This window comes from Sinocyclocheilus grahami, unplaced genomic scaffold, assembly GCF_001515645.1.
Source record: "Sinocyclocheilus grahami isolate Dianchi unplaced genomic scaffold, SAMN03320097.WGS_v1.1 scaffold29.1, whole genome shotgun sequence".
Taxonomy (NCBI): Eukaryota; Metazoa; Chordata; class Actinopteri; order Cypriniformes; family Cyprinidae; genus Sinocyclocheilus; species Sinocyclocheilus grahami.
The window spans coordinates 1,220,945-1,247,998 of record NW_015505208.1 but is presented as its reverse complement, the minus strand read 5'-3'; the positions used below and the strand labels follow the sequence as shown (position 1 = coordinate 1,247,998).

General features: G+C 37.5%; 2 protein-coding genes across 3 annotated transcripts in view; one reads left to right on the top strand and one right to left on the bottom strand.

The window, feature by feature from the left end:
* Positions 1-340: 340 nt before the first annotated feature.
* On the top strand, positions 341-2,154 carry sp5l (Sp5 transcription factor-like). Its single transcript, XM_016258081.1, has 2 exons — positions 341-444; positions 1,120-2,154. The coding sequence occupies exons 1-2, from the start codon at positions 391-393 to the stop codon at positions 2,152-2,154; spliced, it is 1,089 nt and encodes a 362-aa protein (XP_016113567.1). The 5' UTR covers positions 341-390.
* A 1,894-nt stretch (positions 2,155-4,048) lies between these two features.
* Positions 4,049-27,054, bottom strand: part of arhgef25a (Rho guanine nucleotide exchange factor (GEF) 25a) — an 82,560-nt gene continuing 59,554 nt past the window's right edge. For both annotated transcript variants that reach the window (XM_016256804.1, XM_016256812.1), the window contains 13 exons: positions 19,353-19,477; positions 18,058-18,124; positions 17,604-17,707; positions 17,310-17,379; positions 13,764-13,853; positions 12,875-12,967; positions 11,689-11,739; positions 11,344-11,421; positions 10,319-10,510; positions 10,055-10,235; positions 9,711-9,928; positions 8,551-8,703; positions 4,049-6,364 (listed from right to left, as the gene is read on the bottom strand). In XM_016256804.1, coding sequence (XP_016112290.1) covers positions 6,245-6,364; positions 8,551-8,703; positions 9,711-9,928; positions 10,055-10,235; positions 10,319-10,510; positions 11,344-11,421; positions 11,689-11,739; positions 12,875-12,967; positions 13,764-13,853; positions 17,310-17,379; positions 17,604-17,707; positions 18,058-18,124; positions 19,353-19,477 — 1,542 coding nt within the window. In that variant the 3' untranslated portion in view covers positions 4,049-6,244. The remainder of the gene's footprint in view (positions 6,365-8,550; positions 8,704-9,710; positions 9,929-10,054; positions 10,236-10,318; positions 10,511-11,343; positions 11,422-11,688; positions 11,740-12,874; positions 12,968-13,763; positions 13,854-17,309; positions 17,380-17,603; positions 17,708-18,057; positions 18,125-19,352; positions 19,478-27,054) is intronic.

Below are 27,054 nucleotides of genomic sequence, written 5' to 3'. Positions count from 1 at the left end.
TTCCCTATAAAGAGAAGATGCAATCCGAACGCCTTTGAAATGATCCTCAGGACTTATTTCGACAGGCCCTTCAGTCGCACTTCAAAAGGAAGAGTCCTGGTTTGAAAGCCGCTGCTTTTGAAAAGGGACCCAGAAAACCAGGAGCAAGAGCGCGAAGTGGTCAAAGACTCTTACAACCGATAAAGGACAGGAGTAGGAAGAGAGAATCAAAGGATTATTGATGATCACTATATCTAAACTCATGCACAGATAACCTGGTTGTGTAACGGGGTAAATCCGTGCAGGATCTTTGCGCGCCTCCTCGCCCGCACGCTCTGACTTTGGCACGGTTACGCACTGCGCGCCGCGCTTCACGCAGGTGTGGATATATCTTGAAGCTCCCGTGCACACATGGCTGCGTTAACCTTATCCAGAGCGGACAATTTCCTGCACAATTTCTTACAGGTACTGCACTTTTGTTTTTTAATACATTTGTTTTATCATACATTTTCCGCTTACTACTTTGGCACAATTAAATCAACAACAATTATTTTCGCTGCATAACATTTATTTGGGTGCATCTTCTTTCTTTCTTTTTCTTTCTTTCTTTCTTTCTTTCTTTCTTTCTTTCTTTCTTTCTTTCTTTCTTTCTTTCTATCTATCTATCTATCTATCTATCTATCTATCTATCTATCTATCTATCTATCTATCTATCTATCTATCTATCTATCATCTAGTTTCCATTGATTTAACATGTCACATTGTTTCCTTCAAATTTAAGAACTTTGAATTTAGTTTCAGAACAGTTGATAAATTAAAAGTAATTTAAAAAGTGCAAGTAACTTAAAGTTGTCATTTTGGCAAGATTATGTATTATATTCAATATATTCACTTTAAAAAACAAAAATAATTTAGTAAAATTAGCTACATTCTTATTTTTAAAATTATTTAGAAATGATTAATTTACTGATAATATAAAAATAATTCCAAATAATTATAAAAACTTAAAACAAGGCTGTAATTAAACTTATTTTACAAAATATTTTTTATACCAGATATAATTCTAAATCAATTCTGTATATATGAATATGAACGTATGAAGGTTCATTTAGTTACAATGATTTTTATCCCCCCATATAGGATCGTACTCCCAGCTCCTCTCCAGAAAGTGGTCCTAACACCCTTTCCTTTTTGGCCACCACATGCAGTCAGGCTTGGCAGGAGGGGTCTCAGCTCCCTTACGAGGGGTCGGTGGGCTCCGCTTCCAGCATGTTTCAGTTCTGGAGCAATGACGTGGCCCCAAACTCCAGCTTGAGTGCTCACCAGATGACCTTCACTGTGCCCAAAATGCAGTTCCCCGGCCACATGCAGCCCCCCCTGGGCTCGCACTCCCATCATCACCATCATCACCACCATCACCACCACGAGCTCCCCCTCCCCCCTCCAGCCGAGCCTCCGACCGCCTACTCATTCGATCTGTCTCCAGTAAAGATGCTCTCCTCCCAGGCGCAGGGGAACGTGCCGTACTACACGCAGCACAACGCTGTGGGTCAGAACTTTCCTAGCTTCCTTCAGAATGCTTCAGGAAGACCTCACCTGCCAGGAGGACACATTGAGGACGGCCAGCAGTGGTGGAGTCTCCCTCAGAGTAACAGCGCACCCTCCGGGCACCCCTTCTCTCTGGGACGCCAGCTGGTTTTGGGCCACCAGCCTCAAATCGCTGCTCTTCTGCAAGGAACTTCAAAAGGTCTGCTGAGCTCAACTCGCCGTTGTCGCAGGTGCAAATGCCCCAACTGCCAGTCCACGGGAAACGGAGGTGCTGCTCTGGAGTTCGGGAAAAAAAGACTACACATTTGTCACATTCCAGATTGTGGCAAGGTCTACAAAAAAACCTCTCACCTGAAGGCACACCTGCGCTGGCATGCCGGCGAGCGGCCCTTCATCTGCAACTGGCTCTTCTGCGGAAAGAGCTTCACTCGCTCAGATGAGCTGCAGAGGCATCTTCGCACGCATACCGGGGAGAAGCGTTTCGGCTGTCAACAGTGCGGGAAAAGGTTTATGCGGAGCGATCACCTCTCCAAGCATGTGAAGACCCACCAGAGCAGGAAGAGCCGTTCCAGTCAGCCTTCTCAAAGTGGGACTGATGCACTGCTAAGCAACATTAAGAGAGAGTAAAGGATGCTGAATGCAAAAGAACACAGTATAGTATCAGGAATGAAACCAGAGACCCTTTGAGGCCGTTTGCGTCATCTAAACGTTTTTTATAGAAAAGGTGAAATTGTTCAAAATACAGTATATTCCAAAAAGCAATAGGAGCATGGGCCTGAACGCACACCATGCTGCACCGAAATTGATCTTTGAGACCTTAAAGAGACTTTAGGTCACAGTGGATGTGATAGAGCTGATAAAATTGACATTTTATCATGGCTCTGGATGCAAAGACTTCTTATGACCAAATTTGCCATTGCACATTTATTTAAAGATAATTCAATTCCTCTAAAGAAATTCTCTAAACAGCACAATCAAAAGTATTTGTTACATGGTAATAATGTCATTTGTTTGCATTTTGTTGTTGCTTTCTCTAGTTTTTAGGGGAAATTGATGCCTTATATTAAAATCATAAGTTCTGGTTGCAAAATTTGTCAACGTTATTCCCTGACAGATCACTGTAGGTCTTGTTTTCTTGCAGAGAATGGCACTGCTATGTGCTATAATATCTATTTCACTCTAAATCTAAATAGTTTCAAGACATGAACCGAATGTATATAATGTTTATATAGCGCACAGTTCTTTAAAGACCAGCATGTGAAATATTAATAAACACAAATAACTGTGCAAATCAAAATCTTGTGCTTCGTTTTGTTCATTCCTTCACAGTGTTTAATACCTTATCAAGCACACTTCGTGCATTTTAACAGATGTGTGAAGTTCAGCAAATGGCTAATGTTAAATCTAACATGGCGTGTCGGACCTCAGCGTTTTGCATTTATTCTAATGTTAATGTACTAGCATTCAGGATGCTAATTTAAGGTGGCCATTGTTTCCAAGGTGTCGAGGAAGCACTTAAAGCAAAGACACATGACTGGAGAGACTTCAGACATTTTACAGTTGTCAGTAAATAGTCAGGCCATTCATGAGAACAGTGGTCTGACCTTCTCCCATCAAGTTCACAGTCATGTTGTCTCGTAATGGCTGGTGTAAATGACAGACAACAGTCACTGAGGATAGCGCTCTACTGGAGCTCACTGTGAATGGACCCCCGGCTGTTTATATCCCACTTGCCGTGACAGAAGTTGCTTTGATTTGGCACCTTTGTGATAGTGAATGCTCACAAACCCTCTTCCCCCATCTGTGTGTGTGTAAATGAACCCTTTACTGCTAAAGAATGTGACTTAAACAGAGACAAATTAACCAGATGTCTGCATGTGTTAACTAGATTCCCTAGCCAGATCACAGAAAGCTCACTGATCTTCTTGTTTGATATCAGTATGATTCTGGTCTTTGGTTTAAAAAAAATAAAAAATCCTATATACTTTATCTTTTTTTTTTTTACAAAAAAGTTGCGATACACCACAGCAAAAATGACTGTAAAGGTTTTCATCCATGTAGGTCAACATAAAGTGTCTGATGGAGTTTAATAAGAAGAAATTCAACAAGCAAGTCTTGTTCCGACCAATTGCTTCTGAATAAACTACACCAGAACCTACTTAACGGGGCAAGTTGTCACAATAACTAAAAGTTTTTTTTTTAAAAAGCCAAAAAGTCCAAATAAACAAATTTTGACTTTCTCTAGCAATGATTTAGTATGTTGGTTTCAAACACCCAGATCAAAAGAGTCTAAAAACCAAATCATTTCTGTGAATTTAGTCTCAGAAATTAAAATATCATTATATTTTTTATTATCATTATATCTTGGAACTAATTACCACAATGAAACCACACTGGGATACAAAAAAAGGTCAATTATTTAATGAAGATTATAATTTTAGATTATAATTAGAATATAATTTTGACTGAAAGGTTTGACTTTGTTTTCAGGACAAACATATTTTTCATAATTTTAGGGTAAGTTGTCATATACTTTACATTTTGTAATTTTATACAAATGATCATTACAATTTCATTTATAGTTGTTTTACTGGACAATTTAGCTGATAAGCCAATAAAAAGCTATTTAATGGCAGGTTTCAATGTGACTTCGACAAACTGCCCTTTTTAGGTCGTGTTCAGTAAACTATATTGGGTCTTTTTGTACGTTTTTTTTTATATACAGAAACGGACTTTCCGAAACAATCCTACTCTGAGAAATATTTTAGCCCCGGTCTCCCTTATACAACAAGTACACATCCTCAAAGACACCACACAGCAAACGTCTGTGAATACAGCAGAAAAGGAAACGTGTGTTCCTAAACACTCTTGTGTTCCAAAAGGAACCAGTTTAATTTGATATAATACAATGATAGGTTTTGTCACATAGACATAGATCACGTCCAATTCTTTCTCTACATCATTTCCTTCATCTATTAGCGGTGTTCTTCAAAATAGCATGCAACAATGTAAGATTCAAATCCACATTTGTGGAAAGGCAGTACAGGAAAGCTTTCAGTTTATACAGGGCTATGTCAAATTATTTGATTTCTGCTGATTTGAATATTACGTCAAGGCAAGAGAAGGTTATTACAATCATTTTAAGGATATTTATGCGAATGCATCTGAAACATGCCGACAGTAAAGCACATGAGCTTTGAATTTGAAGTTTTAAACTGATCTGTGGAAAAGACCGATTGGTTGTGTAAACAGCGCTGAAGTCCTCTGGCACCCTCTGTTGGAAAGAATGTGCAATGAGCTAAACGGAGTGAAAGTGCTTTTTGATCATGCTTCAACATCAAATACCAAACACATACCATCCCTTCTTTGGTGAGACATCTAACATTTTATGACAAACTATATGTTTCAGATTTGATTAACAATGCCAATCCTCTTTCTAACTAATGATTTGGTTTGCCGTTAACAAATAATTTGCTTTAATAAGAAGTATAAAACAACTAAACAAAACACAATAACCAAAAAAATGTGTTGAAAACTTTGGAAAATAAAAACTGACATCTTTAGCTTTTCCCCTCGTTTTTATGAGAACATTTTACTAAAAATTAAGCAAGTGTTTTAGCTTGTTTTCAAATGGTCGATAAATGAACTGAATTACATTTTAGGCTTAATATTTCATTCATTTTTGTGTAAAGGGTACTGGCACCTGCTTTTGGCACATAATGACATGACAATTTACCTTTGGCCTTCATTAAGTTATATATTAATAATAATAATAATATCTAATAATTCAGCAACCTCAATTTGAATGACAAGACCTGCAGAGTAATCCAGGCAGTGGGCATTACACAATGAGGGGTGGCAGAAGCCAAAAAGAGTCATTTAGCCACAGATAACTGCTTTTATACTGCATGTTCTTCTGCTGTAACAACTGCTGCCCATCTTTCAGTCCAACCCTTGAGCAGTTCCTCTAGATACTCGTTGTGTGTGATCTCTTATATCCACCTGTAGTTGTGAAGTCTGAACACGAAGCTGAACACGAGTCGCTCATTGTCCACTACAACGGAGTTGATTGATCTTCGAGAATTCAAACATCCAATTAGCGAAGAGAAAGTCAAGTGCCCGTGTCTCCATGCACAGATCATTCTTCTACATACGGTATGTACAAATTAGCTGCATTTAGAGTCTGTTTCCCCTTAGCTCCTTCAGAATAGTTTACGCAGCCCACAAAAGAATTCAATATAGACGGGAGACAGAAAGACAGCTTCTGTAAAGAGGCACCAATAGTGCGAAACTCCAGCGTGAGCCCACTAAGGACCCTCTTATGTTTATAATAATACAGTATGCTCTCTGCAAAACACATCTGATGGAAAACGTTCAGCATGTTTGCAAGGATGAAGCCATCAGAATTTAGCACACAAATACACATTCATACATTACATGCACGCTTGCCCAAATGCATCCTCACACCCTCAAATAAAGGTTTACTCTGGTTCCTGCTCCAGTGACCTCCCAATATAGGAATGGTTGATTCTCCTTTGAACAAAACACAACTTTAATAAAAGACAACAACAACAAAAAAAAAGAGAAATTATATAAAACCATTTAAAAAGTCACTAGGTAATTCGCGTCACAGGTTTAGGAAGAATACCACAAGATAACAGACGTGAATAAAGTCCAGACTGTGGCATGCTCTGGTGCAAATTAGGGTGATTTCCATTCACAGGTCATCTTCATCAAGCTGGGCCAAGTTACTGGAGCGCTGAAGAGTGGAGGAGGGACTTGGAACAGCCATGCGTCCCTCTCTCGGTGAAGATCTGCGGCCACCATCTCCTGAGCTCTGGGACACAATGGAGAAAAAAAACACTATTTTTGCCACTGATGGTTTATTTTTCTAAACAGCACATTATTAACATCAAGATTCTGTGGAAGCCTGTTTTAGTGCCTATTGAGAAAAAAAAGTGCTTAAAGTCAGAAATAAAATCATATTGTAAGATATAAAGTCACAAGTATGAGATATAGTCATAATTGTGAAATGTAAAGTCAAATTTTAAGATATAAAGGAGCAATTACGAGAAATAAAGTTAAGTTAATAAAGTAAAACTGCAAGACATAGTCACATTATAAGCTGTAAAGTTGCAGATGTGAGAAACAGAGTGGCAAGATATAACTCAGTCATGTTGCGAGATATTAAGTCGCCCTGTGGGATAGTAACAATTGGGAGATATAAAGTCGCAATTATTAGAAATAAAGTTGCAAATGCAAAATATAGTCAAACTGAGATATAAAGTTGTAACTGCAAAATATAGTCACATTGTGAGATATAAAGTCGCAATTTTAAGATATAAAGTTACATTTACAAGAAAAATTTGTAATTGTAAAATATAGTCCCACTGTGAGATAAAAAGTCACAATTTTAAAAAACAAAGTTACGTTTACAAGAAACAAAGCCATAATTGCAAAATATAGTCACATTGTGAGATATAAAGACAAAATGACAAGAAAAAAAGTTGTGAAGATAGAAGATAAAACTGCAAGATATAGTCACATTGTAAAATATAAAGTCACAATTATGGGTTTTTAGGACACAATTATGAGAAATATTTGCAATTGCCACATACAGTCATAATTTGACATAAGCCACAATTATGAGAAAAAAACAATTGTGTGCTATAAAATTACAATATAAGATACAAAGTCTCAATTATAAAAAATGCAATTAGTATGTTGCAAAGTTGCAAGTGAGATATATTAAGTCTCAATTACCTTTAATATTTTTTTAAGTCTCACAGGCAATTGTTCTGAAATCTTCATTCGTGAATGTATAAAGGTTTGCGACGCGTGACGGCAAATACATTTTCGTCTATTCCCCAAGCAGAGAATAATAAGCTGTCACAAGCCTAGCGCTAGTCTGAAAATGGCTGAAGAGTCTTAATTACCGGGAGCAGCCCAGGATATTAAGAGTAATATGTTTGTTACACGGTTTATGACATGACTAAAATAGGCATGACTGAAAATTGTCACAACAGAGCTTTAGAAATGACGACATATTGTTCAACACTCCTGTCAGATCAAGAATCCTTGTTAGATATGAGAGAGACAGATGTGTTATTGTCTTATGCCTTGCTTTATGGTTCTGTCTAGAAAGCTTTTCACACTTATTATAAACCTCAGATCTTATGATCGGTGTCCCTTGGTATACCTGTCCTTGACTCATTTCTCACCTTCAATATCAGAATAGAAATAACAATCAAAATGCTAATATAAGCACATCCTAAGAACCCCCTATTTTTCCTTAATATTACAAATATAGCCTGAAGAAATGTAATCATTGCCAGCATTAATTGAAATTAGATGGTAGATAATTTTAGATTTAGATATAGAAGATAAACTACTATAAAATTAACTTAGCATGAAAAGTAGCTGGCTTTAAACAAAAACACAGGGGAACTGAAGTCAAAACAGCGCTTGGATCCAGCACCAGTCTGATTCAACAGCCTGCAAGAACAATCAGGCGTTTGATAGGGATCTGTTACTTCCTTCTGTCAACCTGTCTCCTTCCTGTTTGTGAAGTGCTGTTGCTCAAAGGCCTGAGTAAAGCAGATAAACAGCTATTTCACACACAACTATTGTTGAGCTGTCATCAAAGCTCATTCGGGACTAGACGCCGCTGTAGACGGAGAGGGATGCTTTAATAGTATCAGAATAGGGAAAACCTCAACAAAGGAGACTTCACAGCAGTCATAAATATGATTAAAGATGTTATGAGGTAAAATGAATAAGAAATATTCAAGACTCTGCACTATTTCTAAAAAAAATTGGCTACTATTTTAGAAAAATCTAATTTGCAATGAAACCAGTTGTATTAAATCAAATAAAACCAGAGCTTTAGACATTGTACCTGTCCTGCAAATAAGCCCGTTTATGTTTGTTATTGAATGTCTACATTACACCAGCAGGAGGAGCAGTGTGGCTTCTTATTCTAAATTGCATGCTTACCAAACACCAGCATAGCGTGCACTTTACCTGTGAGGCTTGCGTGCTAGAGGAACACAGTCCGTTGGAGACTGCCTGGCGGTTTAGAGGTGCCTGGGAGAATGATGGCTCTTCAGAGAAGGCCAGCTGTACATGAGTTGGAGACACCGTCTGGGAATTCAGTCTGGAGTCCACCGGACAGCGCTGGACATCAGACAGAAACAGCAGTTACAAAATTACAAGAAATAACGAGTTATTTATATCCATTTACCACATACGATTGTGACCCCTCAGATGATGACACTGGGATGAGTAAAGCAAACTTAAGAGTTAAGAAATAAGTTGAGGTGAAAGTTAAGGAAATGATCTCAGACAGAAGAGGCCAATCTTTTTCAGCAATACTAACTACAGTAACATACTCATGTTTGTATTTAAATATTATACTGTATATTATTATCTGTAAAGTGTTATTTTACTATTATTAACATACTATCATAGTTTTTTTTATAAATATTTTGATTTATTTTAATATTTTTAATTTAGTGATTTTATATGATAATTATTGTTTTTGATTTGATTATATCTGTGGAGAGTTATTTCACTATTACTTATATACTACACACACTATTATAGTTTTTTATGGCTATTTTAAATGAGCTTTTTTAGTTTTTGTATATTTATTTTTAGTAATTTCATTACATGCTTTTTCTATTTAGTTTTTTAAAGCATATCTAAATAGTTTTAATTTCTTTTTTATTTCAGTTTTGTCATTTTGCCATTTCATAGGTAGTTTTTCTTTTTGAAGCATTTCTATATAGTGTTAATTTATTTTTATGTCAGTTTTAGTTAGTAATTAAACTTAAATGTATTTCAGTTCATTTCCAAGGAAACATTTCTAATTTTCATTTTTCATCAGTTTTTTTTTTTTAGATTTCAATTAACAAACAAGTTTTTTAATAGTTTTAGTTAACAGTAACAACACATCGAAAAGTCAAAAGAGAACCGGTAAAAACTGTTCAAGCATGCATACTAAACATTCAAAAATAGTACACCATTAAGTATACTATGATTTGGGACGCATTAAACCCAATCTTGTTTATTAGTTTGCATGAAAATTGGAATTCAGCCTAGGTTTGATTAAAAGCATGGATGACCGCAAAAAAAGGGTTCTTGAGTTTCAAGCAAACCTCAGGATGCTTGAGCTCTCTTACCTCTGGCTGTGAGTGGTCATCAGTGGGGACCTGGCTGGGCAGGTAGAGAGAGGGCAAAGATGTGTTACAGGAGCGCAGACAGGGCAGTTTGTGTCGGTCGATAGAAGCTGAGGAGTGGGGCCTCAGACCAACCACTGCTGACAGAGGAGGCTTCATGCTACGGCCCAAACTGTTGCTCTTGCTTTCCTTTCTCTGGTACTCTATGGGCGATTGCAGGGCTGAAACACACACAAAACAAAAACATTGAACCGACTGTCCTTTTATCCCTCATAGCTTTATGTTTGTGTCATTTAAATATGGCAGCTACTTTGACTGAACCGCTGGGGAAACTTTGAAGGTCTCACCATTTAGGAAATTACGTTGGGTCTCCAGTATTTGGCTCACGTCACTGACCCAAGCCTTGCAGATGTCCTGCGATGACGAGTGCAAGACAAATCGCACCGTGCTGCCATCAGCCCCGCGAGATGTCAGGGCAAAACGATTTGGGTCACCGTCTACACAAGTCTCCACACCCAGACAACTTATCTGAAAGGAGAAGCCCTGTTAACCAATGCAAACATACGGCATAATACAGTAACCTTATATGATGATAACTTCCTCAAACTCACCTTAATACTGTTCTTAAAAATATATCCAGGTACAGAGAATCCTTTCTTCCTGTCTATTGGCTCACTGAAGATGACAAGCTGTTCAAACAGGAAGACCCGTCTCTCTTTAAAGCGGGAAAGGATGCTGCTGTCCTGTTCTGCAATTGTGAACGTGTCTTGCTGGAGAAGCTTTCCTTGTGCCGTGATCTTCCCCTGATAAAGACAGAAAATATGGTTTTAGGGCAAGGCTTTTCAAACCCTTTGGGACCCCCAAATATGATGATCCCCTTCTTAAAATATAAACACAGCTAACTGTGTTTGTGTACTGTATATACACGTAATTATATTATATATACATAACATATACATGTTACTGCAAAAAAACTTTTGGCTGGATTTCAGTTATCATTGTGCCTAAAAGTCAAAACGAAATGGTAAAATATGTGGAAAATATTTAACCTGCATTAGCTAACTAAACAAATGTTTTTTTCTTTTACCCATTTTTTTTAATAATAAATATCATTCACCAGTGAACATGCTAAAGGCAAAGAACAAAATCCTAGAAAAACACAACATACAAAACATACATAAATATGCTACATTGCAATGAAAAGAGATTATTGATTAGGAATAAATAAAAAATATGATTTATGTAAAAATGTCTCCTGCTCACTAAGGCTACATTTATTTTAGTAAAAAAAACAGTAATATTGTGAAATATTGTTTTCAAGTATTACTTGTTTTTATTATCAATGCTGAAAACGGTTGAACTGCTTAATATTTTAGAAAACTGTGATACATTTTTTTCTGGATTCTTTGATGATTAAAAGTTTTATATTAACTGATATAAAAAAGTAAAAGTCTTTACTGTCTCTTTTGATTAATTTGATGCACCTTTGCTGAATAAAAAAAAAAAAAAATTTAAAATCTGCATTTTCTATTTTTTTCAGTCTCTCTTGCACTCCCTTGCTTGAGGGGATCAGAGTCTCTCCCAGCATTTCCACAGTCCGACAGCTTTAAACCACAGCCTGCGTCTGGCGCCATACCTCAAAGCCTTGCAGCCGACCCACGTTCATCATGTCATTGCAGCGCTTTGGAACAAAACACATCACCTCCACTGCTTTCTGTTCCAGAGTGAAAGAAAGACAGAGAAAGATGAAGAAGGACAGAATGCAAGAAAGAGCAATGCGTGGAAACTGACCTCAGTTCCTTACTAAAGCCTATGAGCAAGTACAGTATTACTGATTTCTGGCTCAAACTGACACCAAAGTGAAGAAAAAAATATGTTGGCATAGTCAAGGAGTCACACAATGTTCCTTGGTGGGATTATGTGTTTCTAGTCTTGAGAAATTAAACTTGCATAATAATTATGGTGTCTGAGTGACTCATACCTCCAGCTCTTCAGTGTCCATCCCAGCCTTTGTGTAGTACTTGAGGAAATCCTGTCGCAAGACACACAGCGTGAGCTCTAGAACATTCTATTTTTGTATCGGTGTCTATTTGTACTAATGGCTTTTTGTGTGAGGAAACTAATTAAGTGCATCATTCTGAGCAGTAAGCTGGTGGATCCTTGAACATGAGAAGAAATGTAATGAATGTGGGTGACTCTACAGTTACAGTACAAAGCAGCTAAGAAAAACCATTGAGATTTCAGTTCAATTTAACCACATGACAGTTGGCATTGGCAACATTTTACTATTATTCTTCCATAAACTTCAGATATGTTGTGAATAGTAACAGGTCTGTGGTGTTACTGTGATAAGTTTAAAACCAAAGGCATCGGCATACAAAGAATGCATTTCTTTCTTAAGTGATTGCCAACCAGGGCAGAATATAAGAACACATAATACCATTAAAAAGTTTGGGGTCAATAAGAGTTACTTATAGTTTTATAGTTATATATCCATTTCACTCACTGAAATGCACATTTAAATGTGTTTTTCTGGATTTTTTTGGTTGGTATTCTGTCTCTATCTGTTAAAATAAACCTACCATAAAAATTACAGACCTTCATTTCTTTGTAAGTGGGCAAAACAAAATCAGCATGGGATCAAATAAATACTTTCCCCACTGTATATATATACATATATAAATATATCTTTTGGGAAAATGCATTAACCAAAAATACAAAATTGGCTCTTTGGTCAAAAAAGGTCCCTGACCCCTGGTTTACAGTATTACTGTTTTTACTGTATTTTTGATCAAATGAATGCAGGCATGGTAAGCATAAGAGAGTTCTTTCAAAAAAATATTTTTGAAAAAACAAAAACAATACTTTTGAATAGTAGTGTAAATATCATTATCTCATTAATCTGCTTATATATAGAAATGAAATATAGAAAAATTGCACAATTTTGAGTAGTCAACATACAAAGTGTGGCAATGGACATTTTTCTTTACTTTTTACTCTTAAAATCAAATACATCTCCATCAGTATTTGATAATAATTTGATATTCTAGTTTTATTTATGATGTGGAATTGATTAGACATGGTCCACAACACTCCTAATAGAATGAGCCATGAGTGCACAAGAATGTGTGTGTTTGTGCACGTCTGTGTGTTGCACTCTGTCTCACCTTCAGAAGCAGCTGGTACTTCATGATCCTCTGCACGGGTTTGATGAGCAGGTCGTTCAGCTGCAGCCTGTGACCCAGCTGCTGTTTCAGCTCCTGCACACAAACACACACAAACATTCACCTCATTGACTGATTCCTTTATGCACAAAGAGAGAAAGCCAGCGTTCTGGACCGCATACTACAATACTATCCACACTAACCTTTTTTTTTTTTTTACATTTTGTTTTGTTTTTTGCAGTACGCATACTGTGTGCAGTATAAAATAGTGCACCCAGATGAGCTATTTCATTTGCGGATAGGTGCAGAATGCAAATAAAGGATATTGCAATGAATATTTTATCCCTTTACAATCATTTTCTTGACACATCATATGATTATTAAGTTAAGACCAAAATTGGGTTAAAAAAATATTTTAAAAAAATACTAGAAAATGGTAGGCAGTATGCAGTACATACTGGACAGTATGCATTAAACTTATGCTGGTATTCCACTCCAAACATAGCCAAACACTCTCCTTGATCCATTATCCTATAATGCCCTGCAATCTCAATCTATAAAACCTAAAGTAATGCCAGCTATCAAACCTCTAAATGTTTTGGCACAGCACAGAGAATAATCCATTAAGTGTCAAACTTTTCGATCAAGCAGCTCCCTGTTTTGTCTGTTCCAAGAATTGATGGGTCAGTCGGGGCCTTCATGTCCACTGAACGATTACACACACACACACACAGTGCAAATGGAAAGAGAGCGAGAAAGTCTGCCATGAGATATTTACACAGTTGGGTTTGTGTGCCCAAAACAGCCCCTCACGCTTAACCTGTGCATCTTTGAGGACTCCACTTGAGTGTGTATGCATGTGTTTGTGTGCTTGCACTTCATATGCACTTACCTCAAAGTAGGTCTCAATGTATTCTGACACGATGTGCTCAGACTTAGGTTTGTTCTGGCAATATACCACGTACATGTGAAGCCGTCTTTCCTGTGGTTTGTGCAAACAGAAAGGGCAGACTGAATTAGCTCAGCAGAGTAGTTATACAGCGAAGTATTTATAGATTTATAGTTATACCGAGTAGTAATAGTTGCATGTTGCAACAGAAGTATTTGGACACTTAAACCACATAAAAAATGTGATTCCTTTTTAATACTATTTTAATTTAAATTTAATAATTGAACAATAAAATAATAGACAAACTGAGATAAAACATAGTTAATATCCACTATTAATGTGATGAAACTACTAGGACATTTTTATCGACTTGAGGGAAAGTGACTTCATACAGTCACTAAAAATCTCTTGTATTAGATAAAAATCATTGCAGTTAGATCTCAGAAAGGCTCTATCATCATTTGTTTGCACAATCCATCTAGTTTGACTTTTTTGTATCTAAAGTAATGGCATTCATATATTTGTTAGAGTGCCTTAAGTGTCTGAAAGTGGCTTTTAAGGGATAATATTTACTAAATATACACTCATTAAGTAAAGTAAAGTAAATGGTTGCCAATGAGAGGAAACAGTAACTGTTATGGAAATATGTCAAAGACATTTAAGAAAAAGATTGATAAATTGGTCACTACTGTTAGTTTATCTGATCTAAATCCTTCTTTCCTGATCCTACACGTAAATGCAGCTAGAAAAAGATGGGGAGCAGTGGACATGTATCATGACAGAGGTGATTCAATGGAAACTTACAAGCTGCAATAAGTGTTTAATAAGTCTGAAACTAACTTTGTCTGCAGTATAAAAGCAGCGTGCTGTGACGGCAGAGAGAGATTACACAACACTGATGGAGGAGCATGAGCAGAAGGCCATGTATAATTCAGCCCAATTATCCTCAATGTAATCAGAGCCCCATTCTCTCTCTCACACACACTGCATTCAGGTAGTAGGACGTTACAACTGGACACTACCTCACACACAGAAATAAACACTTATACACACTGAATGAGTTGCCTAGAGACAAGCCAACTGGGTAGACGTTAAAGCATGAATGGCTCGAACAACAGATTGTAAGAGCTTCATATGGACACTGCACAAAATTCATTTCATAATCAGGATTTTTGTTCTTTCCTTAAAACTGATTTCATCTTGAATCAAGTTTATTTTTAGTAACACTTTATAAATGTTTAACTTGCTAACAGTAGATCATATATTAGGAATCACACATTAAAAATGAATAATATTTTACAATATTTGATATTTTTGGATTAATACAAATGTCTAAATATATGAGTACAGGGGTTAAAGCAAAAAAAATATTTTGACTGAAAATCTTTCTTCGACCAAACCCCATTCCTCAGCCATGCCACACACCCAGTTTAAGAGCAGTTTTTTTTCTTGTAATTAGGAACGCTTGTCCTCCTAATTTAAAAATTTAGGAGCACCTTCTGATCAATAATCAAAAATTCTGATCAAAAATTAGCCTTCCTAATACGAGGTGATATTTGACTCCTTAAAGTGACTTACAGGAGTATTTTCTTTTTACCTTTGTAATGGCATCATTTTCATCTGTCAAATTAAAAAAATTATGTTTATAAGCTTTTTAAAATCTCTATTTAAAACAATATAATAAGAAGTAGAATAAGACAATTAAGTTACTAATCGTATGAAATTAGTATTAATAAATTAATTTGTACTACAGAGGTGGCACAAAAGTGGCTTGTAGGTACATTTTCAGACGTTTAGTGAGGCTCAGAGGTGGCATGAGTGCAATTAAATTCATAAATTCATGTGGAGATTAATGTTTCAAAAATAAAATTTTGAATACAGAAAAATTAAATAATTTAAATAACTGAAATTATACGATAAAAATTAAACTAAATCCGCCAGCAGGTGGCGGCAAGTCACTGATTTTATCACAGAATCATTCATTCAATTGATTCGTCCTAACGGCTGAATCATTCAGGAATGAAGCAAGTGAATGTCTTTATGAACTGACGGAATTCCGTCGTAGCGACGGAAAACTTTAATCCCTGTGAGTATTAAAGGAATAGTTCACACAAAAATGAAAATGTTGTTACCATTTACTCACCCTCATGTCGTTCCATACCTGTTGGGTGAACTATCCCTTTAATGTATTATGAAAGAACACAAATTAACGTATTAAAGAATTATGAATGAACACTAATTAACAAAGGACAATAGGATATTTATAAATTAAATGTATTAAATTTGCTTTTAAATTAATAACACATTAATATTATTGTAAAATTTGTGAGTTCATGATATCTAATGCATTAAATAATGTTAACAAATGTAACTACTGTATAGTAGAATAAACTCACTTATTTGCTAAATTTATGCTAACTATTATTTGTATTATTAATTATTATAATTCAAAATTATAATTAATGTAATATGTTTGGTTATTTTTACAAGAAAACAGCAAAAAACATACTAATTCAGAATTAATTTTTTTCAGTAAAGTGACGTCCTTATAAGACTGTCTGAGACGAGCTGAAAGATTTTGCAACCCATCATCTTAATTTATCTCCGTTACGCATCAATGACTGGAAGTTGGAAAGTCCTGCCATAACTTCAGTGTCTAATAACTTTGTTATGCATTGCATGAGTTAAAAGAAAGGGTGAGAGCAGAGGCTGAGGAAATTGGAACAAGAAAGAGAGGGGGGAAGGTCTTGTTTGTGATAGGAAAAAAAAAGGTGTGGGGACAGTCTGGCCCTCACTCACCCTCCATTACTGTTTCTCATTACCAACCAATTTCCCACTATGCTTGTTTCACAGTTTGACTCAACCTTTAGATTTTTGTTATAAGGTTCTTTATTCCCCTCAAGCCTTTTTAAGTTCTTACCCAAAGGGCTCAGGCTCATTAAACAGTAGAAAGGGCAAATGCTGGCAGACTCCATTTCGTACAGTAACTCAGCGCTTTTCATTTAAGCAAAACACTTTGATTCACCACCAAAACTTGTATCACAGCATGTGGTAGCTTTTAACAAATTACTGCGAAGTACTTTTCACAAATGTATATCTACGAATTTTAGTTTTTAACATGTATGTCTGTGGGTGGCATTGGAATGGTGTTGTTTCTTCTTGGCGAGTTATTTATGTGTGTATGTCCATAGCATAGGACTGAACTCCAGAAATAGACATGGTGTATAAAGCAGTAGTGTTATCAAAGGACGTAGCTGTGCTTGTTGTTCCTCTTTCTTTTCCCGCCTCTTTTCCCCTTGTGGTTGTGAACCAATGGACACAACACAAGCAAACACACAGCCTCAAATGGGCCGTATCAGTAGCAGGGTGTCTGAGGGTAGACAGAAATAGAGTGGGATGATGGGAGAATAAATGGGGTGTTAAAACAGGCGTGCGTGTTAAAAACCCCTGTGTTTTCTCAGCTCAGTTTACTCAGTGCAAGAGGAAGTTCTGCTCAACCTTGCCAGAAACAGACAGACAGATGAATGCGAGAATAATAGAGAGACTTACATGTTTGATAAAAAGTTGGGCCAGTCGTTCAGGCTCAGCCACACATTTCTCCAGCTCACCCAGGAAATAACTAAGATCAGAACAGAGGGGAGAATCAGACATTGAGCCCACCATAAGTCATCAGCAGGACCATATGGAATCTGCATGCACTAAATTCCACAGATTTTTCCCCAAAAAATCAGTGTAGAAAATGCAAGGACATGAGAAGCTGAGGACAATTCAGTCTAAAAGTTTAGGAATATACTGAAAGTCCTTTCAGATTTGTGATATACACACAAACACAGATAAACCTACTCTTTATGCCAGTCGTAGATCTGATGGATATTCCCGAACACTATTTTGTCTTTTCCCTTCATATCTTCTGGAACTCCTTTTGCATTCATTGAGGCCATGTAGCCCTTTGAGAAACAGAACATGATGAACTTACAAAGCTCATGACCCATACAAATACTCTTTTATTATTAAATCTGAGGCATTTCAAGTGTGATAAAATATCACTCTCATAAAAAATGTAGATCATCATATTGCAAATATTTTAAATCCAGGCACCATTACTTTGATTTATACTGTGTTCAGTATTACAGCTGAGAGGAATTCAGGTCAGTTGATGCATCAAATCTAATTCTGTGGTGATTAAATGCTCTGAAATGCATCCGAGTCATTCTAAGATTACAGGAAAATTGGTAGCATTCCGTAACAGAGTTGATCAAATCCACATGTGATTTGTTAATAGATATTTTAAGCTCACCTCCACAATAAGTCCTAGATCAGCTACATACAGCTTTTCTGTCTCTATCAACTCTTTTAAAACATACCTGCAGAAGAAAGGAGGTCAGCTTTCACTGGTTTCATCAAGTCATTCAATACATTAACAATATCTGACAGCTCAAAACATGTGCTGTGATTAATACAGGGTGTAATATTAGCAGAGTTCTGACTGGCGCAGCATATTAATAATCTGGGAGCTATTTGTGGACCAGATGAAGGGCCTTTATATCAAACGTGTGAATATTCCTACTGGAAAATCCAGTTTATGATGGTAGCTGTGTTTTGGAACACAGTGGATGGATTCTAGCTGCACAGAGATGGTCATTAATTGGTTCAAATGGGTCATTAGCTTATCTAAAACTGTAATTAGTTGGTCTAAAATGAGCTTTACCTGGATTAAGGTGATCTTTAGCTAGTCTCTAACTGGTTAATATGGTCCAAGTTGGTCATAAAATAATCTAAAATGTAATTAGCTGGATTATGTTTAGCTGGTTTAAGATTGTCTTTAGCTGGTACAAAAAAAAGTTTCACCTGTAAGACCAGCTGGTTTCTAGCTAGTTAAAATGGTAATTAGTTGGTCCAAGCTGGTCATTAGCTCGTCTAAGATTATCTTTAGTCGGTTTAAGATGATCTTCATCTGGTCTAGCAGCTATCATGTTTCATGATACAGTTTAACCTGGTCAGCGGGTAGCTGGTTTCTAGCTTGTAAAGATGGTTATTAGCTAGTCCAGGCTGATCATTAGCTCATCTAAGATGGTGATTAGCTAGTCTAAGATTATCTTTAGCTAGTTTAAGATGATCTTAAATTGATGATGTTTCAAAAACCAGTTTGACCTGTGTTGGCCATCTGGCAGCTGAACATTGAAAAAATGTTGGTTGCCAGATAAGATAATAACATAACAGGTCATAACAGGTCCAATTTTGTCATTAGCTGATCTAACACAGTCATTAGATAGTCCAAGATGGTCATGATCCTCCAGCTACCATGATCCAAAAACCAACTTTATCTCCTTAAGCTGTTGTGACTAGTCTACCAGCTTGAACTAGTTAATGACCCCCTACTGGCTTAAACTGGATTTTCCTTCACGGATGACGTGATTGTGGTGTACTAATGAACATCTGATGTCTGCTCTGTTAAATATTGCAACAGAAATCTCAAAGTAATACCACATCATAAAGTTTTAAATGAAGCATTTCTGTTACGTAAGCAATCTAAAATAAGAAGTTCCTATGTTACTTAACACAAGCTGCTAATAAAGGAGATTTCACACACACATGCTTTTTTCTAAGGCACTCTTCCGATCTTCTTCGCTGTCTATGGTGGCTGATGATTGGCTGGAGTTGTCATCCATCAATGCAGAGCCATTGTCATCAGCCTGTAGGCTGGTGCACTGGGTGATCTGAGACACAGAGGAGGATAACTGTGAATAAGAAACGAGACATAATGCTGAAATGTTATTCACTCCAGGGATGGCTGCAGGGACAGAGGAGAGAGAGTGGATTGGGAAGATATGAGCTGTTGTAATAGCTCAGGTTGCCTAGGTGACAGGAAAAGAGCACGCTGGGTCGGTTGGTGACAGTGACTGAATGATAACAGGAGTTCAGCACTCACCAATAATCATGACACCAACGAGACAGAGGAGATGCACTACCCTGAATCTCCATTGACCCCGTGAAGTAACAATGTTCTCACAGAAACTTGTGTCAGATTGTTTTGGTTGATATGGGCCATTGTTTTAGTAGAGGATAGATGTGCATACAGCCCCCCAAGTTGTTCAATAATTTGAGACGGAAAGAGGAAGTCTGAAGACGTCCTGTCTTTGTTAATGTGTTTGTTAACCCCATCAGAGGTAAAACTAGGACATAAACTATGCTATAAATCCTCACACTTTGTCACGTCCCTCACAGTTGTTTGTAGTCATGCTTGTTATTTCTACAAAGCGTTAAAATCTCAAAAGTATCTCTTCCCACACACTATTTGTGCAACAGACATGAATAATACATCAAATCATGCAACTTGTTGTGATATGGTGTTCTTTTATAACTTACAATTTTTGCCTAGTAAAAGATAAAATTGTGCAACTGCAAAGCATTGTGCTAAATTCACTCAGATATGTTCCACACTCATACGTGATTTATTACTGAACAAATTACATTTCTATTCCATAAAATCAAGCCGCTTTGCTGACCATTAGCTTTCGTTGTATGGACAAAGAAAAAAACATACCGTGACGTTTCCTAAAATATATTTTTATGTCACACAGGTTTGGATTGCAAACAGTGTTGTTATTTTTTAACTAAAACTAAAACTTGCAGCATTTTTTTCGTTAATTGAATAACTGAAATAAAATAAAATAGAATATTAGATGAAAACTATGAAAAAAACCTAAGAATTGTTGCCTTGGCATCTAACTGCAAATTAAGTTGAAGTACTAAAATTACAAAAACAAATAAATGAAATGTCAAAAAACCTAAAGCTAAATCAAAATATATATAAAAAAAACAATAAATAAAAATGACAAATTCACATAGCAAAATTACTAAAACAAATAAAAATTTAAATGAAAACTGAAAATATAAAAAATAAAAGCTAATTCAAAATATTAATAAATAGTATAATAATATATAAACAATAATAGAGTGACACTAGTTTGGAATGACATGAGGGTGAATGAATGTCATTTTTGGTGTTAACTCATTTAGCACATTCATTTGACCATTTGGTAACAATGTAGGCAAAGTGCACCCCACACACAATAGTGCTTGCCATCTAACTGACACAGAACACTCTTTGTGGCATAAAATATTATGCATAACCACTGTTGTATGACAAAATCAATGCCAGAGAAGTGAAGACAGTCACAGGTAATGAAGAAATTATTATTCGGTAGGGGTAAAGGCCACATCAAATAACCTGCAGACAGTGTTGGGGAAAGTTACTTTTAAAAGTAATGCATTACAATATTGCGTTACTCCATTAAAAAAGTAACTAATTACGGTACTTAGTTACTTTTTATGGGAAGTAATGCGTTACGTTACTTTTGCGTTACTTTTAAAATCTGGACAGGGCTTGCTTGTTTGTTTTTAAAATAAAAAAGTTATATTTTTGGCAAATATAAAAGCCTTTTCACACCAAAAGTGAAATGAATAAGCCTCAGGCTGAAGGGAAAGTAAATTCACGTCCGTACAGTCGAATGCAGAAGAAGAAATTTCAACACACTTCAGCAATAAAAAAAGATACACAAATGTTTGTCTAGAGTAATTTGCGCTTATTAGTACGGTTGAACTGGATCATCGAAGGTCAGAAGCAAATAGAATGTGATTAAATACATAAAGGATATTTGTGTTGTTTAACATTTAATTATTGCAGGTTTGCGTCATATTCTGAGTTGCATTATTTTTATTCATTTTGAGGAATACTGAATCTGTGTGTTTTGAGTGAGATGAATGAATGCATATTCATATTTATTTTAGAACTACAGTAACGTCTTCTGATTTCTGTCACCATGGCAACACCAGAGTTGTCAATCAATACATTTGAAAAAAAAGTAACTCAGATATTCTCTTGTAAATTAAAAAGTAATGCGCTACTTTACTAATTACTTGAAAAAAGTAATCTGATTACGTAACTCGCGTTACTTGTAATGCGTTACCCCCAAAACTGCCTGCAGACAAACACAACCACTTATCATTGCTTTCCCTGCAGTGTGTCTGCAGTAGTGTACTGTACATCAACAGACATATTATCACTTTGTTAGAATCAAAAACATTTCTACAAACTACTACAACAACAAAAAAGCAATTACACCCATTTGTTGTGTTTCCCTGCTCCTTAAATGCACTAAAGCGCTGATAAGATCTACCCTTTAAACAAAGCTGTTTAGCTGTTTGGTTAACGTCACAGTCACCTGTGAAGCATCACTTTATCTTCATTCTCAGGACCCCAGTCTCTCGCTCTCTTTCTCTCTGACACACAATGCACTTCTTCCACTATAACATCACACATCCTTCTCAAAGCAAGGATTCCTCTGCTCAGAGCTTGTGATGGAAAGCACATCTTTATCCATCTATTATGTTAATGCTTTTTTCCACTTTGTTTGTTTACAGGAGTTTACAAAGCACTTCCTTTGCTTGTAAGGGTGTTATTGTGTTGTGTGTGACAAAAATGTGACACAATCTATTCCAAAATGATGTGGATTACAATGAACGGAAGTTCCTTGCATCATTTGATCATTTACTCACCCTCATGTCGCTCCAAATCTGTGTGATATTCTTTTTTCCGTGGAACACAAAAGGAAATGTTTTTAAGAATAAGTACTGGTTGCTCTTTTCCATTCAGTTACAAGAAAAAGGGCCAAATCAAAATGCCATCCAAAAGAACCATAAAGTGGTTCATATCACTTTTGCACTGAATTCCATGTGTTCTGAAGCCAACTGATTTGTTAGAAGTTGAATCTTCAACCATTAATTACTGAAAATCTTGACATCTGTTCTAGATGTAGCATCTCCTTGCTACATTCATTAGAGTACCAAATCGTGAACAATTGTTTTATTTATTTATTTTGTCTTAATGAATCAGTTCATAAAACTGGTCTGAATTATTTTTTCATGAATCTGACTTGTTCAAATAAAACAAATAGGTTTTATAAATAGCCACTGCAAGGCTTTAGAGTATTTGAAATAGTATTTGAGTCAAACACTTTTATGATGCTTTGCATTCTTTTTGAAGCTTGCAAGCTTCACCCTTCATTCATTGGAATTGAATGAAAAAGAATAACCAGTCTACAGAAGAAAGTTTGAAAAAAAAACAATGTTCAGTAAATTAATTTTTATGATATTCGTATTTTAATTTGACTCTGCTTTACAATTTATTATGTTATGAAGATCCTTATTGAATTTTTATGTACACAATCATTCAAAACTTTGGGGTTGGTAAGATTTGAAAATATGCTTGAAAGAAGTTTCACCAAAGCTGCATTTATTTGATTAAAATGCATTAAAAACTGTAATACTGATTACTACAGTAATAACAATTTTCTATTTTAATATATTTTAAAATGTCATTTATTTCTATGATGGTGGCGCTGAATTTTTATCATCACTCCAGTCTTAAGTGTCACATGATCATTCAGAAATCATTCTAATATGCTGATTTGGTGCTCAAGAAACATTATTATCAGTGATGAAAACAGTTTAAATCTGCTTAAATGTAGTACTTAATTAAAATATTATTTTAATTAAAAGATAGAATCCAAACTTACTAACCCCAAACTTTTGAACGGTTGTGTAAATCATGTTTATGTTGTGTTGTATTGCTTCATCATGCTGTGTTGTATTTCAGTGTTACACCCCACACTTTGTTGATACGTTCGTGCCATCAAGCTTGTCTGAGTATTACAGTATATTACACTATTGTGTTGTTTTCAGGTGCGGGGTGGTGTTTGTGTGTTTTAGAGCAGTGTGGTGTGTGTGTGTTTTAGAGCAGTGTGGTTACTCCTGCCTGGCTCACAGGTCTATTCAGATCATTTCCAGATGTTTTTTGGCACAGCCCACAAGAGAACCCCCACTCCTGCACTTTACCCTTTTTTTATCTCCATGGCTTGTTTTCCACCCAGAACCCCAAAGTCTTTACTTGGACCTTAAATAAAAAGAAAGATCATATTGGTTGTTGTTTTTCTACAGGAAATGATTCAAGTTAGCTTGAGCAGAGCGAGGAAATCCAATCTTCTTTTCCCCTGATTTTTATGTATGGTACATAAAAAAAATGTATGGATTCGTGTTATGGTTATAACATGAGTGGTTCCTCGCTCAAAGTGCTGTGTCAGACCTCCATTTGTGTGAGGAATAAAACAAAACAGCCAGTTTGATAAACATGTGCTGCGTTCCTCCATCCGGGAGACAGGCCGGATCCGAGAAGTGCTTACATATTCATTCAGGAATTTTCCATTAGCCAACAAATAATAAACTCACGCTGGATCCCCACAGCAAATGTTTCTGTGTCAGGTACAAAGTGGGGTGTCAGCTGAGCTGAATCAGAGACACAAATGATTATGATATAAACTACACCTCAGCCTCACCATGGAGAGAGGCAGGAAGTTACAGAGTAACACATAACACTGAAGAGCAACACCAATACCAAGTAGTTAAACCCAATATAAACTGCAAAAGTTTGTCTTGTTTTCCAGTAAAATATAAGTAAACATCTTCATCTACAAGACAGAAATACCTGAATAAGCTATTAAGGGGGGGATTTACTAATACAAATCTCACCATCGGCCACTGTATTCTGGTTTTACACAAAAATATAAAGCAGCATATAACTTACATGTCTAGACCTTAAGTTCATGTTGTTTTTGTAATGAATTAATTTCCGATTATAATCACAGTGCTTGAGATCTCAGTCTCCTCCCCTTGTTGTTTTGCACCTCTGGTCATAATTACCTTTCATCACTCACCTTCTGATGGAATGATGAATGTTACCGCATTTAGCCATCAATTTGGATTTACATTCACTCTCTTCTGGCTAACGTGATTGTGATTGTTTGTGTTGTGCACAGTGTTTTGTATTCATTTATGTGTTCTGGCTCAGATAGTGTACATGCACATGCAAAAATATACAGTGGGGTCCAAAATGTCAGACCACACTGAAAACCTGAGATTAAATCATTTTAGCACTAGAAAGAAGATGCCAGAATAAATAGATTTGTGTTAATCTTCCAAATTAATTTCTCACTGAAATTGTTTTGTTGATAACTGTCAGGGATTCATCTCAGTCACTTCAGTCACCATCCAGGATAATCACCCGATCACAGTCACCTGAATTCTGATCACCTGCACCTGCTGTCACCAATCAAGCCACACTACAAATACACACACATCACAGTCGCTCACTGTCCGGTCTACCGTTCACTCCTATGAACTGTTCTGGACTCTCTCTACTGAATTCTCCTAGAAAGACTTACCCTCTGAGCCTCCCACGATCCTCCAACGACTCCTTGGCATCTGTTCCCCGATTTCCAACGAACCCGGCATATACTCCCCATCAGAACTCAGATAAGAACCCTGGAATCATTCACTGTGTTGACATTCACCTGCCTTTACCTCACCCGTTCCATTCCTCTGCTGCTCATATCAATAAACCATCCTGTTTTGCACTTACCTGTTGTGTCTGGCCTTGCTTTGTGATAGAAGACCGGACCAATACAATTACCTCCATGGATCCTCGACCTCCCACACCCGCAGAAGTCCTGGAGGAGCTGGTAAATGCCCTCCGGGCTTCCCTGCTTCCTCCGGCATCCCCCCAAACTGCCTCTGTCAGTCCCATGGCCATGCTTGCTTCATATGCGGGTGATGCAGCTGAGTGTGGTGGCGTCCTCCTGCAAGTGGCCTTGTTCATCGAGATGCAGCCGCAGAAGTTTTTCGCACTAAGGTAGCATTCCTGATATCACTTCTTAACGGAAGAGACTCCGGCAACCCCCCAATCTGCCTCTGTCAGTCCCATGGCCATGCTTGCTTCATATGCGGGTGATGCAGCTGAGTGTGGTGGCTTCCTCCTGCAAGTGGCCTTGTTCATCGAGATGCAGCCGCAGAAGTTTTTCGCACTAAGGTAGCATTCCTGATATCACTTCTTAACGGAAGAGAGCTGTTGTGGGCTAAGGCCATATGGAACGCTAATAGTGCCATAATTAATTCATATGATGCCTTCACTAACCATTTCAAAGAAGTCTTTGGTCACACTGCAGGAGTTCTATCTGTGTCCGACCAGTTACTGCGGCTGCGCCAAGGCATGTCTTCCATTAACGACTACACACTGCGGTTCAGAATGCTGGCGGCGACTAGCGGGTGGAGGTGGCTCTACTTGGCTCTTACCGGCAAGGATTGAATCCCTGTGTACAAGCTCAAATGGCTATCTATGATGACACCGTTGGACTGGAAAGCTTCATGCAAAAAGCCAACCGAATTTCCCAGCATCTGTCCGCACGCCACTGAAGCCGCCCACCAGTCTTTCACGCTCGGCATGGGTTCCCCAGTACCAGAGCCGATGCGAGTAGACACCTCCCGGCTTACCCCTTCTGAACGTGCTCGCCGTCTCGTGGCAGGTCTGTGCCTTTATTGCGCTGCGGCGGATCATTACATAAGGACCTGCCAAGTCAGACCCCCACGTCCTGTGGTGAGTACCCTCCAACTAGACCCTGTCATTTCCACGCTGTCAATGCTATCGGTACAACTCCTTACCAGACCTTTCTGTTTCAGTCCCTGCCCTCGTCGACTCGGGCTCCTCGGGCAATTTCATATCCCAGGACCTATTGAATCGTCTCCATCTGCCCCGGAAACGTCATGCCCAGGAGCTCCGAGTCGAGACCATCCAGGGAAAACCGCTAGGACGGGGGTGGGTGAAATATCGAGCACCGCCACTAAAGCTCAAGATTGGTACTCTACACGAGGAGGAAATCACGTTTTTGTTACTGGAGGGACCCACCGTGGATATCATCCTGGGACGCCCCTGGCTAGTTCTCCATTCTCCAGAGATCAGATGGGACTCGTGTGAGGTGACTCGCTGGAGCGAGCACTGTCACCGCAACTGTATCGCGTCATTACCCACTCCGCTCCCAGGATCTCACTCAGCTCAAGTTGCCTCTACCCTCATCGAAAGCCCCGAACCTCGGGAGAAGGTCACGGTCCCATCTGATTACTTGGCGTTCCAGGATGTCTTCAGTAAGCAGGCAGCCACCCAGTTACCATCACGCCCATGGGACTGCACCATCGACTTGCTACCTGAAGCAAAACTCCCCAAGGGTAGAGTATACTCATTGTCCATCCCGGAGCGCAAGGCGATGGAGGAATACATCAAGGAGGCTCTTAACCAAGGATTCATCCGACCTTCCACGTCTCCAGCTGCTTCTAGTTTCTTTTTCATGGGCAAGAAGGACGGGGGCTTGCGGCCTTGTATCGACTATCGGACTCTGAACTCCCATAC

Coding starts and splice junctions, on each gene's coding strand:
- sp5l (XM_016258081.1), top strand. CDS start 391: ATGGCTGCGTTAACCTTATCCAGAGCGGACAATTTCCTGCACAATTTC. Junction 445..1,119: donor TCCTGCACAATTTCTTACAG/GTACTGCACTTT, acceptor CCCCCCATATAG/GATCGTACTCCCAGCTCCTC.